This window comes from Zonotrichia leucophrys, chromosome 2 (genome assembly GCF_028769735.1).
Source record: "Zonotrichia leucophrys gambelii isolate GWCS_2022_RI chromosome 2, RI_Zleu_2.0, whole genome shotgun sequence".
Classification (NCBI taxonomy): Eukaryota; Metazoa; Chordata; class Aves; order Passeriformes; family Passerellidae; genus Zonotrichia; species Zonotrichia leucophrys.
The window spans coordinates 3,288,152-3,300,178 of record NC_088171.1 but is presented as its reverse complement, the minus strand read 5'-3'; the positions used below and the strand labels follow the sequence as shown (position 1 = coordinate 3,300,178).

The following is a 12,027-nucleotide window of genomic DNA, read 5'->3' as shown; positions in this document are numbered from 1 at the left end:
GTAACACATCCACCCATTTTTTGAACACTTTCAGGGAAGTGTTTTACTACAATATATAAAATATGAGGTTTTAAGGTTCAAAATTCTGGGATAATGGGAAACCAAGGAAAATCCTTTCCAGAGCTGTCCTGGGGTGACGTTATAATTCTTATATCCCCATTCATCTCTTCTGTGCCTTTAAGACCAGCTCTGAAGAGTGGAAGTTTTGTTTGGGTTTCTCTTATCAGGGACACAGAGACAAGCGGTACATAGGGCTGGTTTGCACTTCCAGCTTCAGCTTGCTGCTTTTGCTTGCTCTCTTTTTCTGCTCTGCTTTGGCCTCTGCTTATTAGCTAGCTCTAGCTAACAGTCCACATTGCTTCCTCTCCTGTGTCTGTGACCATCTGAACCTGCTCCGGACTGGGACCCGGGAACACCGAAGGTTCGGCTGCAGCGGCTGCCCCAGCGCCGGAGGGACTGAGAACAGAGCAACCACCCCCGACAGAGACTTTCTGATTTTGCCATCTTTCTCAGAGCGGTGTCATCGGGTATTGTTCATTTTGTGTGCTGGGGGTGCTGTGTCTGTCAAACAAACAGGTTCTTTCCACCTCTCTCCGAGGAATTTTTTCCCGAACCGGTTGTGGGGAGGGGCCGTGTGGGTTTTGCTTTCTGGAGGGGCCTCCTTTGCAGATTCTTTAACAAATTTGCCCTAAACCAGGACAAGAGCAAAGGTACTTTGTAAATATTATAACAGGAAAGTAGAGCAAAATTATGAATCCCTGCAAGCATTTTTTAAAAAGCACTCCAGCTGTCTTTGCTTTAAAAATCTTAGAGGCTTTAATTTGGGTTTATGATCCTTTGGGGTTGGACTCGGGGGATGAGCATCTGGAGGTGATGTATCTGAGATACCAGAATACCCAGATACCACAGAGCCTGTGCCATGGCAGGGACACCTCCCACTACCCCAGGCTGCTCCAAGCCCTTCCAAGCTGGCCTGGGACACTTCCAGGGCTGGAGCAGCCCCAGCTTCCATGGACAACCTGTGCCAGGGCCAGAAACTTCCCCATCTTGCTGCCACATCCTTTAAGAGCTCATGGCAGCCTGATCCAGAGCTGCTTCCTAATCCAGAGCAATGCCCACACATCCCTTGTGTGGCATTCACATCTTCTGAAAAAATCCCTTCACCCAGGATTTTTCTCCTGGGAAGCTGAGGAGCCTCAGAGAAAAGGAAAGCAATTCTTATCCCATTTGCTTCTCCTGTGTTTTGCTTGTCTAGAATGTGTTTGGAGATTGTTTGCCCACAGGTGATTGTTTCATTGGATTCTGCTGTGAGGTGTTTTGACTCATTCACCAATCATGGCCTGTTATTATTATTAATATTATTCATTATTATCTTTTTAGCATTAAGTAGCTTTTCTGTATTCTCTAGTATAGTTAGTATAGTATTCTTTAATATATTATATTATTATAAAGTAATAAATTGGCCTTCTGAGAACATGGAATCAGATGCATCATTCCTGCCTTTGTCGGGGCATTTCCCTGCAATTACAATACCCCTGCTGCCTGCAGAACAAATATTTGGTGGGTATTAAGCAGGGAAGGATGTAGAAAATGACAATGTGCTCACATTTGCACAAATCCCAGAAGTCAGGCAGGCTCAGCCTTACAGGTGGTTTTGATGTTGTTTTCTCAATTTTCCTCCCAAGAGCCCACATTTCACTGCTCTCAGCAAATGATGCCTTTGCTCACAAATATTGTTTCTCCCAGAAACCTCCCTTCTAGGACAAAGCTCACCCAACCGTGGCACTACAACATTCCAGTTACATTTAATCCAAATTAACTTGTCTCAGTTTTCACACATCAGTACCACCAGTGCTGGTAACAGCCCATAAAACTGCAAGGGAGACACCAAAGCACCAGGAAAATTATTCAGAAATTCTGCCCCATTAGGGAGAGAACAAACCAAAAGAAAATCACCGGCCTCGGGAACAGAAAATGAGCTGTGTCCCTCAAACATGATGTTTGCTGGGAATAATGTGGCATATTCATGCTGACTTTTGCAAATGCTGCAATTACTGTCTGGCTGCCTAAATAGTCCCATTTATCTCGGGAGACTTTCTCTGCTCTGTGTGATTTTTCACGGCTCATCCTCGGAGCTGTTTGCTCCCCGGCAGAGTTGTTTACATGCTCGTTATTTTTATGGTTTTCCCCTTCATTTCCCTGTAAGTAGAACAGCAAATAAAAGGTGTGGAGAGGGTGAGTTCCTGCCAGGGGTCAGTGGCAGCTCAGTCAGCAAGAAGGTGGTTCTGACAGCAGGTTCATGCTACAATTGTTTGAGACAAGTCAACGGCTGAGGTTGACTTTAGAGAAGGAAAATGATTTATTTATGTGGTGCTCTGGCAGGAAAACAGGAAGAAAATTAAGGCAGAGACATAGTTTTACTTCAAGAAATAAATTGCTTTCACCTCAGAATTAAAGGACACATTATTCACGTTTATAGCACCAGGAGGATTTGATTCAGCCACACCTTACTTGTCAGTGCCAGCAGCGATGCAGGAGAAAACGTGGCCACAGAGATGTGATTAAAGAAGTATTCCAATTGTTTTCCTTGGCTCATATGTTCTAACTAGACCCAGGTGCATCCAGTGTTTGGGTCAGAAATGACACTCAAAACCTTTTTCTATTCTGTGGGTTTCAGTTTGGTCAGCTCTGCAGATGTTGCTCAGTAGCACTGAAGCAGCCAGCATCTGAAACATTTGCTGGTGTAGCCAGGATCTAAAAGCCTAGGCAGAAAGAGTCATAGAATGGAATCACAGAACTGTTCAGGTTGCTAAGGTCTTCTAAAATCAAAATTAACCATTAACCTTGCCAAGGCCACCTCTAAACCATTCTCTAAGTGCTACATCTACACATCTTTTAAAGGAATGGTGACTCTCCCACTTCCCTGGGCATCCTGTTCCAATGCCTGACCACCCTTCCCATGAAGAAATCTTCCTTAATATCCGATCTAAACTTCTCCTGGTGCAACCTGAGGCCATTTCCTCTCGTTCTGTCACTGGGAGAAGGGACCAACCCCCAGCTGGCTGCACCCTCCCATCAGGGAATTGTAGAGATCAAAACCCCCCTGAGCCTCCTTTTCTGTGGGAACCCCCAGTTCCATGGGGTTTATATACAAACCTACATGTGGGTTTACAGCTGTTTCTTGCCTCAGAAGCTGAGGCTGGATCTGTGCAGCCACTCTTGCATTGATCCTGATTTATGTTTATGGACACTGTGTGATTTTATCCCTCCTTCATTTACCCACATCCATTAACCCTTCCACACCTGACTGCCTGTTAGAGACCAACAGACAGAAACAGCTTCATGGCTGGATTTTCCCTCATTCTGTTCCTTAATTCACCATTAAAACTTCATTATTACTGTGATGGGAAAAGGCTCAGTTATTCATTATCACTGTCCCAAAGGCCAGGCAGATCCCCTGGACAAACACGGGGCAGATTCAAGCACCAGGGCTAAATCTCATAGGGTGATGCAGAATGGAACAGAAATTATTTCCTGCTGATCCATAATCCTCCATCAGAAAAGCAACATTTATCAGTCTTTGACTGACAAATATACATGATTTGATCAGCTGCAGGTACAGGATGCCTCCCTACATGACATCTGCAAAAGATGATCTTCAAAAGGTCTGTTCCAACTCAAACTATTCTATGATTTTCAAAATCTCTGCATTGTTTCTCACATGGCCAATCCTAATTTCTCACACTGGGAGGGAAATTTTGGCAGGCATTGGGAGCAAGCAGGCTGGAGTTTGGCTGCTCCCTAATTCACATTTTATTTACATGTTTAAATTCAGGTTGTACTTTAAGCACCTATCTTATCATAAGGCAAACTCTTCCTATGCAGAGGCATAAATAAGATTTTCACTACATCATGCCAGAGTTTTATATATCTCTGTCCACCAAGATATCTTTTAGTATCAAATTAAGTGAGGCACTGAACTCCCAGCACAGATATTTTGCTGTTGCTGCAGGAAAGAGAAATTGTGATTCCCAAACAGATCGATGCAGTTTCCTGTCTCTGACAGTGGCCAGCGCTGAATGTTTCAGAAGACAATATAAATCCTTCCCTTCTTCCAACCTGCTCTGGCCATAAGTGCACACACTGCACTTAATTGTTCCAGCCAGAAAAATAATACCTTCCTAACCTTAGCTGATTGTAATTGCATAGAGCTTTATTTATATCACCATCAATATTCATCTGGATGGGTATTACCAGCACTGCTACCAGAGGCACTGAGTGTTTTATTACTGCTGTTCTCTGAAGGCACTGTGCCAATCCAGGACTTCTGGCAATCCTTCATTCCCCGGATAGAAACCGCCCACTTTGCTGGAACTCCCTGCAGGAATCCATCCTGCCTGTGCCCACAAGCCAGAATTTCACAGGGTCACAGAATCACTGAATTATTTGGGAAGGAATGGACCTGAAAGATCATAATCTTCCAACCTCCCACTGTCCCAGGGTGCTCTAAGCCCATCCAGCCTGGCCTTGAACACTTCCAGGGATCCAGGGGCAGCCACAGTTTCTCTGGGAATCCTGTGCCAGGGTCTGCCCACCCTCACAGGGAACAATTCCTGCCCAATATCCCACCTAACCCTGCCCTCTCTCAGTTTGAAGCCATTCCTCCTGTTGCTGTCACTCCATCCTGCCTGTGCCCACAAGCCAGAATTTCACAGGGTCACAGAATCACTGAATTATTTGGGAAGGAATGGACCTGAAGGATCATCTTCCAAACCCCTGCCATGGTAGGGACACATTCCACCATCCCAGCGTGCTCCAAGCCCATCCAGCCTGGCCTTGGGCACTTCCAGGGATCCAGGGGCAGCCACAGCTTCTCTGGGCACCTGTCCCAGGGTCTGCCCACCCTCACAGGGAACAATTCCTTCCCAGTATCCCACCTAACCCTGCCCTCTCTCAGTCTGAAGCCATTTCCCCTATTGCTGTCACTGCAGGCCCTTCTCCAAATCCCCTCTCCAGCTCTCCTGGAGCCCCTTTAGAGCTCTGAGGCCACCCCAGACCTTTCCTCCGGGTGAACGTCCCCAGCTCTCCCAGCCTGGCTCCAGAGGTGTTCCAGCCCTTGGAGCATCTCCATGAGCTCCTCTGGACCAGCTCTAAAGATCCATGTCTGTCCTGCACTGAGGATTCCAGAGCTGGACAGGGCACCCCCAGGTGGGGTCTCATGACAGAGTAGAGGGGCAGAATCACCTCCCTTGACCGGCTGACCTGAATTTTTCCATGCCCTCATTTGTTACCAGGATTCTCTGTTCATTCCTCAGGTTCAAGAGCAGGGAGCTGCTCCCTTTTGCCTACTCAGATCCTCTGTGAATCCCCCAGCTCGCTGCAGCCATGGCTCTGCCAACTGCTCAGCTTTTCCTTCCTGGCACTGCTCTTGCTGTTATTGTCACTCTGCTCTGGAGCCTCAGCTGCAGATTCACTGCTTTAACACCAGAACAAAGCACTGTATCAATTAGTTTGACCTCCCAGCTCACAGGGGCCACTACATTTCACCCAGTTCCCTTCGTGCTGTGCCTTCAATTCTTTATTTTTAAAGCACTGGCAGCTGTATGGATTTATCCATCCCCGACATGGCTTTGTGTGGAGTCAGCGTGGTTTCCATATGATTCAATGGTTCAGGAGCAGCAGTGCATACAAATGGAGCTGCACTTGTTCCAGAGCCAATTTGGGTCTCAGAGCGATGCAGAGCTCAGCTGGTCCTGCTTGGAGCCAGCTCCAGCCTCTCCGTGCCACATGTCACACCCCTGGAGCAGAAGTTTGGGACAGCAGTGACAAGGTGTCCCACCAGCACCACGTGAAGTCATCTCTGGCTCAGCACAGCGAAGTGATGAATCCCTGCCGCTCTGCAGAGCTGCTTTGATGGTCCCCAGCACAGGCAGGGCCCCGAATCTCTGCCTATATTTGCATCTCAGCTAATTAACAATCCCTCCTGCGAGCTGCAGAAGCTGTCTGAGCTGAAGCTAACAAGCTCTGAAGCACCTGAGCTGACTCAGATTCAAGCGTTTCAAGCTGCATGACAGAGTGTTCTCAGATGGTGCTGGGTGAGAATATCGAGCTGGATTTACACGGCTTTAATAATGCAAAAGCAAAAAAAGGTAAATTAAACTTTAGGGGAAAAAAGAAAGGGAAAAATCTAGGGGAGAGGAATCATCGTGCCATGTTCCCCTCAAAAAGGTATTAATTAAATATTAGTTCCAATCGGAGTGATCCTGGGGATATCACAGCCTCTCACAGGGTTGTGTGGTTGCCTCCAGCAATACACATGAATTTTCTGTTTCTACTTGCTCAGTACCATTTCTTATTTCTAATCTCTGCCTTGGTGTCACTTCTGAACAAGAGCAGGCTTTTAGGCAAAATTGCCTTATCCCTTTTCCCGACAGCAGACCGATAGAGGCTGTCACAGTCCCTACCAAAAGCTCTGCGTTGTCACCCACTCCGAGAGCTCAGGATTTAACAGGAGAGACAAGAGGCACAGGGAGACAGATGGGAGATGGCAAGAACACAGCAACACAAACAGTTTAATTTTACTGAGAAGGGTAAAACCTCCCCTGAGCTGCTGTTCTGCAGCATGTCCCACTTACTGGTTTTCCACGTAAGGCTCCACATGCAGAAGCAGACATGGCATCATTAACCTCCACAATCTCCCAAATTCACTGGTTAATTATACACTGCAGAAACGAACCTCTTGCTTTTGACCTAGTTTGAGTGCTACTGAGTGGGTAAATCATGTCTGAGATGAGGTAATACACTTCTGCCTGTGCATAAAGAATAGTTTGGAGTGCTAGCAAGACATCAGGGTGGGAGGTTTTTTCATAATTCTGAATTTTAACACCTTGAAGTAAATGGAAAAAAAAATAAATTAATCACTTCAGGGTTGGGATCAGGCCAAGTGTGATCTTGAGACATTCTCAAGACACCGACCCACACATCAGGCATTTATTAGTTAAGGAGATGTAAAATCATCAACTTCTTTATCTTACACAGTAGAATATTTTTAAAATTGAGATATTTTTGTAAGATTATTTAGAGAGAACTCATACTAATGCAGGCAGAGGAGCAAATAAGCATGTAAATAGAGAGGAAGGTTGTGGAAGTAGGGATCGCCCTGCAGCAGCTGGGATGAAATGTGGATTTCAAGGCCTGGAGAAGCCACAAGCACAGGAATACTCCCTGCCCCATTAAGCAATTCACACATCATGGATTAATGAGTTGCTGATATTTCTATCACGCTGGGGCAGTCATTAACAAATTCTGTTTACTGCCTGGATGGCAGATGGGGCCACCTACTCATGCCAGGGATGGAAACACTGCTAAAGCTTCAGGGCAGCATGGGGGGATGCTCAGTAATCCTTCAGAAGTGTGTTAGTGGCTCAGGTATTAAGTGGGCTCACAGGAAATCCCAGGGGAAAGGGAAGCCTGAGTGAAGAGAAGCACAGGCAGATTTTGGATGTTTGAGGTTACAGATACTCCTGTACCCTGGCCAAGTGTGTCCCCACATCAATGCTCCTTCCCAGAAAAAGCCCTGGGATAAAAGCTTTGCTTGAGATGTGCTGTTTCCTCTCCTTTAGCTCTCTAAACTCAAGTGCTGACCTGGGTTTTTTTTAATGAAGCCCCTTTTTGCTGTTCCTGTTTGTTCAACAGATAAACTGCCTACCAGCCTTTCATTTTTAATTTCAAGTGTGCTCAGCACGGAGGCTTGCCATAATTAAAGCCCCTTTTCAGTTCTTCTGGACTGCAATATTTACTTTTAGTAACAAGCACCAAAGAGATGGCTTTGCATGAGTGACTGACTGAAGGGAACACTCCAGGTGCTCGTCTGTTCTTCAGTAACAAGTTTTTTAAATTTAAATGTACAATTTTCCAGCTCTTTTTTAATCTTTGAATGCTCAAAGCCTCAGTGACCCCTGTGAACAGTTCTTTTCCTGGTGTCAACACTTTGCATCCCCCTCCTGGAGCAGAATCTGCATGGAACAGTGAAGAGTGAGATTTTGAACAAGCAGCCATGAATTTGTCTCACCAAAGAATTCTGAGCACCAGCCCCCGAACCCAAATGACCCAGATAATGAAAAGCTTTGTTGGAAATTCCTTCTCCTCCTTGAGTAACAAAATGGACATATTTTTGTAATATTATTTGGGGAGAACTCATACTAATGCAGGCAGGGGAGCAAATAAGCATGTAGATAGACACAAAGTTGTGGAAGTAGAGAAAATCCCACATTTCATCCCTGCAGCAGCTTGGATGAAATGTGGGTTTCAAGGCCTGAAGAAAGGCAGGAAAATACTCAGCACCAAGGAGTAGAGCAGAGGTTTTTCAGGCTCTAGGCCCTCTACCAACAACTTGCTCAGGAAAAAAACTCATTTCCCATTGCAGTCTCAGGTTCCATGCATGGAATTTACAAAAAAAAAAAAAGATAAGGAAAAGCCTCTACAAATACCTAAACAAAAGCTGCTTAGCTCAAGCCTTCATGGCCACATGGAGACTAACAGTTATTAAGGCAATCAAAGGCTGTTTGGAAATTAAAGTGTGTGCCCCAGTTCAAGCAGTTTTACCCCAAAATGCCTGCAGGCTCTGTAGCTTTGCAGCCTCCTACTTTTCACCATCCCAGACCAAGAGGGCTCTGTCTCAGGGAAGAATGCAGCTTCCAGCCAAGATTTGTCAATGTGCATTCTTAGGCATGAGCTGTACCACCAAGAAATATCTAAAGTTGATTTGAGATAGGATAAAGTTGGATCCTTGGTGTGCTCAAAAGTTGTGTCTTGGACTGGAAAATAAATAATCAGGAAAATTTTAGGAGGGTGTTTCACACTCTTATGGCTTATCAAACATGAGGATGACACAGAAGCAATTATTCATAACAGTGCTGAGTGTGCTGCCCCTCACACAGCCTACACCCAGAGCCACTGCCATCAAAGGGCACTTTGTCACTGCTTTCAATGGACACAGGATGTGACCAGAGCAGCATCTGCAGCAGCTCCCAGAGAGGAGCACGAGAGGAAAAATCTTCATTTGTAACTCAGTGTTTCATCTTTCAAAAGATCAGCTTCAGAAACTCTCCTTTTGGGTATCTCTTTCACCAAGCTGCATATTTATCAGCTCTGTCCTAGACATGATCTTAGGAGCTTATCTCCCAAGTGATCAGAACTTCTTTCCAATTTGCTTTTTTATTAAAATAATCAGGGCTTGAAATCAGCTTCTTTTTTTTTATTATTGCTCACAATCTTTGCTATTTTCATCATGAGCAAGCAGCACATTTCCATGTCTTTTTTGAGACTTTCTGCTTATTTATTTGCTCACCTGCCTCTAGCAAGTTCATTCATGAGGACAGAAAAGCAAGAAACTGCAGGTGAAAGGGAATCAAGAATCTATTTGAAGATTAAGGAAATCAAGGAGATGTGCTTTCAAATTTTAATTCTGGCAAGGAATTCCTGCAGCTCAACCCCTCAGTAGCTTTGTTTCTCAGCTACCATGGAAAAGTGAGGCAAATAACACCCTTCTACTTTATGAGAGCATTTCACAGCCAAATAATTGAGGGCCAGACTTGCTCCTTTTTTTTTTTTATTTCACTTTTTTTGACAGCTTACCCTGTAAGTGTCCCCCCAAGGACCAGCAAACCAGCGTGACAACTCCAGTGACAGGATTCCTGAGGGACCACTTGCACAATCATGTATTATTAGACCTAATAAAGAATGACAGAATCTGGCTGTTGAAACTTCAAGAGATTCTCAAACACTATCGTGACAGCAACCATTAAACTATAGATAAATTACATCTAAAACAATCCCACTTTGCTGCATTCCCAACTGCTAAAACATCCTGTGATTTCAGCATTGCTACTTTATTCTCAGCAGGGTTGTTTTGGGTTTTTTTTTTTCATCTAAAACCTCTGAATTTCTCCTCAGACAAGGACATAATTGCAGACACTGCTGCCAGGTAAAATTACTGCAGAGTTCTGGTTTGTACAACTTTTGGGAAACATTGGAAATAATTTGTTTTTTGAGTGCTGAGGACTAAATGTCCTTCCTGCTTGGAAAGGAACAAAACTTCTTTCTGCAGTTACTACAAGTACTGTTACAAGAGGATTTATATAAATTAAATTAATAAACTGAAGTAGTTTAAGCTTCTGGATATCCTTGGTGTGAAGTAATTTTGCCTGAAGGATGTGTTGAGCTGAGGATTTACAGTTTTAACACTCCTTCCTCAACAGTTTGACACTTCAATTTCTCGTTGCCACTTCCACACTCCAGCACAGTCCAACATCCACGACGCAGAATAAATAACCTATGGCCTGCTGCAATCATTAAAATGTATTTGGTTTAAATTTTTTTGAGTTTTTAAGATTGAGGCTGAGCAAGAGGCAGGGTGACCCCAGGCTGGCAGCAGCCACATTCTCATCCTGAGGGGGAATCAGGAATTCATTGCAGCAATCATTTTCCATGCATATTCTTCTGAGGGCTTATTTATACTCGCAAAAATAGTTTTCTTTTGTGGAGAGTTGTGAAATTAAATGTGAAATTGAAGAGGTGAAGGAACTGGGGGGATCCCTCAGCACGGCCATAAGAGTGAGGGGTCAGGGCAGCGAGATACGCCGACCATGGGGTATTATTTATTCTGTAAAGGTTATTTATTCTGTTATTTATTCACTGTATTTATTCTGCAAAGCTTATTTATGATGCTATTTATTCTCGTTATGTATTCTGTAAAGCCCCTTTGTGCTCCCCGAGCCGCGTTCAAAGAGGTGGGCAAGCAAATTCCCACTCCATTTGTATAGAGAGGGGAAAACACCGGAGGGAATCGAGCCGCTATTTCCAGGATTCAAACTCACTTACAGGCAATTACACTTCCCACAGGGGGAAAGCATGAGTTAAGAGTTGGATTTTTAATTTTTTTTTTTTTTTTAACATTCATCGTTTTAAACGCGGCAGCGGAGAAGCTCGCTCACGCCATGTCTAGCAAGGAGCGGAGCCCCCTTCCCCTCACGGCGCCACTTCCTTTCGCGCCCACCTCAGCAAAGCATGAGTTAAGAGCTGGATTTATTTTTCACACTATTACTATTATTAATTAATTAAACATTCATCATTTCCAACGCGGCACGGGGGAGGTCGCTCACGCCTTCCCTCACGGCACCGCCCCCCGGCCCCTCACGCAGAGGGCGGGAAAGCGCGGCGGGCAGGGCGAGCAGGGGGCGTGGCCTGGCGCGGCCATTGGGGCCGGGCGGGTAATGGCGGCCGGGGGCGGCGGCGCCGCCTGGCGGCGGGGCGGGGAGGCAGAGGGGGCTGAGGGGGCCGCGCCGTGAGGGGACAAAGCGCCGGAGCCGCCAGGTAAAACCCCGGGAGAAGGGAGCGATGGGGCGGGCTGGGAAGCGGCTGCGAGGAGAAGGAGGAGGGGATGGGCCGCGCTGACGGTGTCGAGCCCGGCTGCGCGTTCGCGGCAGGAACCGCTTCCCCTCAGAGCGAGTTTCCCCCGCCGCCGGGGTCGGGGCTGAGGCGGAGCCGCCCCGCTGTAATTGAAGCCCTGGGTGAGGAGGGAGGGAGGGACGGACAGAGGGAGGGACTGCGGGGGCTCCTTCTGTGCTTTGTGTCCAGGTGGCGAGGCCGAGGGGCGGCCATGGGGGTGCAGGACCGGCCCCAGTGCTTCTTCGAGATAGAGATCAACAGGGAGCCAGGTAAGGCTTTTAAAGGGGCTTTTAAATCACGGGCTTGCCCGCATCATGGGCCCAAGCCGCTAGCAGCGACTTTGGCCATTGATGCGTTATTTCTGAGTTACTTTTTAATAACTTCGGCTGTTTTCTGGGGTGCTGGATGCTCCTCGTTGCCCCTTGAGATCGATTTTTATTTGCACGCGTGAATATAAAGGTTCGGCAGGGCTGAGAAACGCAGTTCTGAAGGTAAAAAGCCGTCTGGTGATGTGTTATACCTTTTCTATTATATCTTTGTTATGCCACTTCTGTAAACTGTGGAAAATCGGGGCAGACT

General features: G+C 46.0%; 1 protein-coding gene across 4 annotated transcripts in view; it reads left to right on the top strand.

Annotated features, from left to right (window-relative positions):
• Nucleotides 1-11,272: 11,272 nt before the first annotated feature.
• The window catches only part of NKTR (natural killer cell triggering receptor), a 49,746-nt gene continuing 48,991 nt past the window's right edge, over nt 11,273-12,027 (top strand). For 3 of the 4 annotated variants that reach the window (XM_064703795.1, XM_064703793.1, XM_064703792.1), the window contains exons 1-2: nt 11,273-11,373; nt 11,638-11,717. In XM_064703795.1, the coding sequence (XP_064559865.1) occupies nt 11,660-11,717 (58 nt within the window). In that variant the 5' untranslated portion in view covers nt 11,273-11,373; nt 11,638-11,659. The remainder of the gene's footprint in view (nt 11,374-11,637; nt 11,718-12,027) is intronic. The other variant, XM_064703794.1, reaches the window with a different exon arrangement.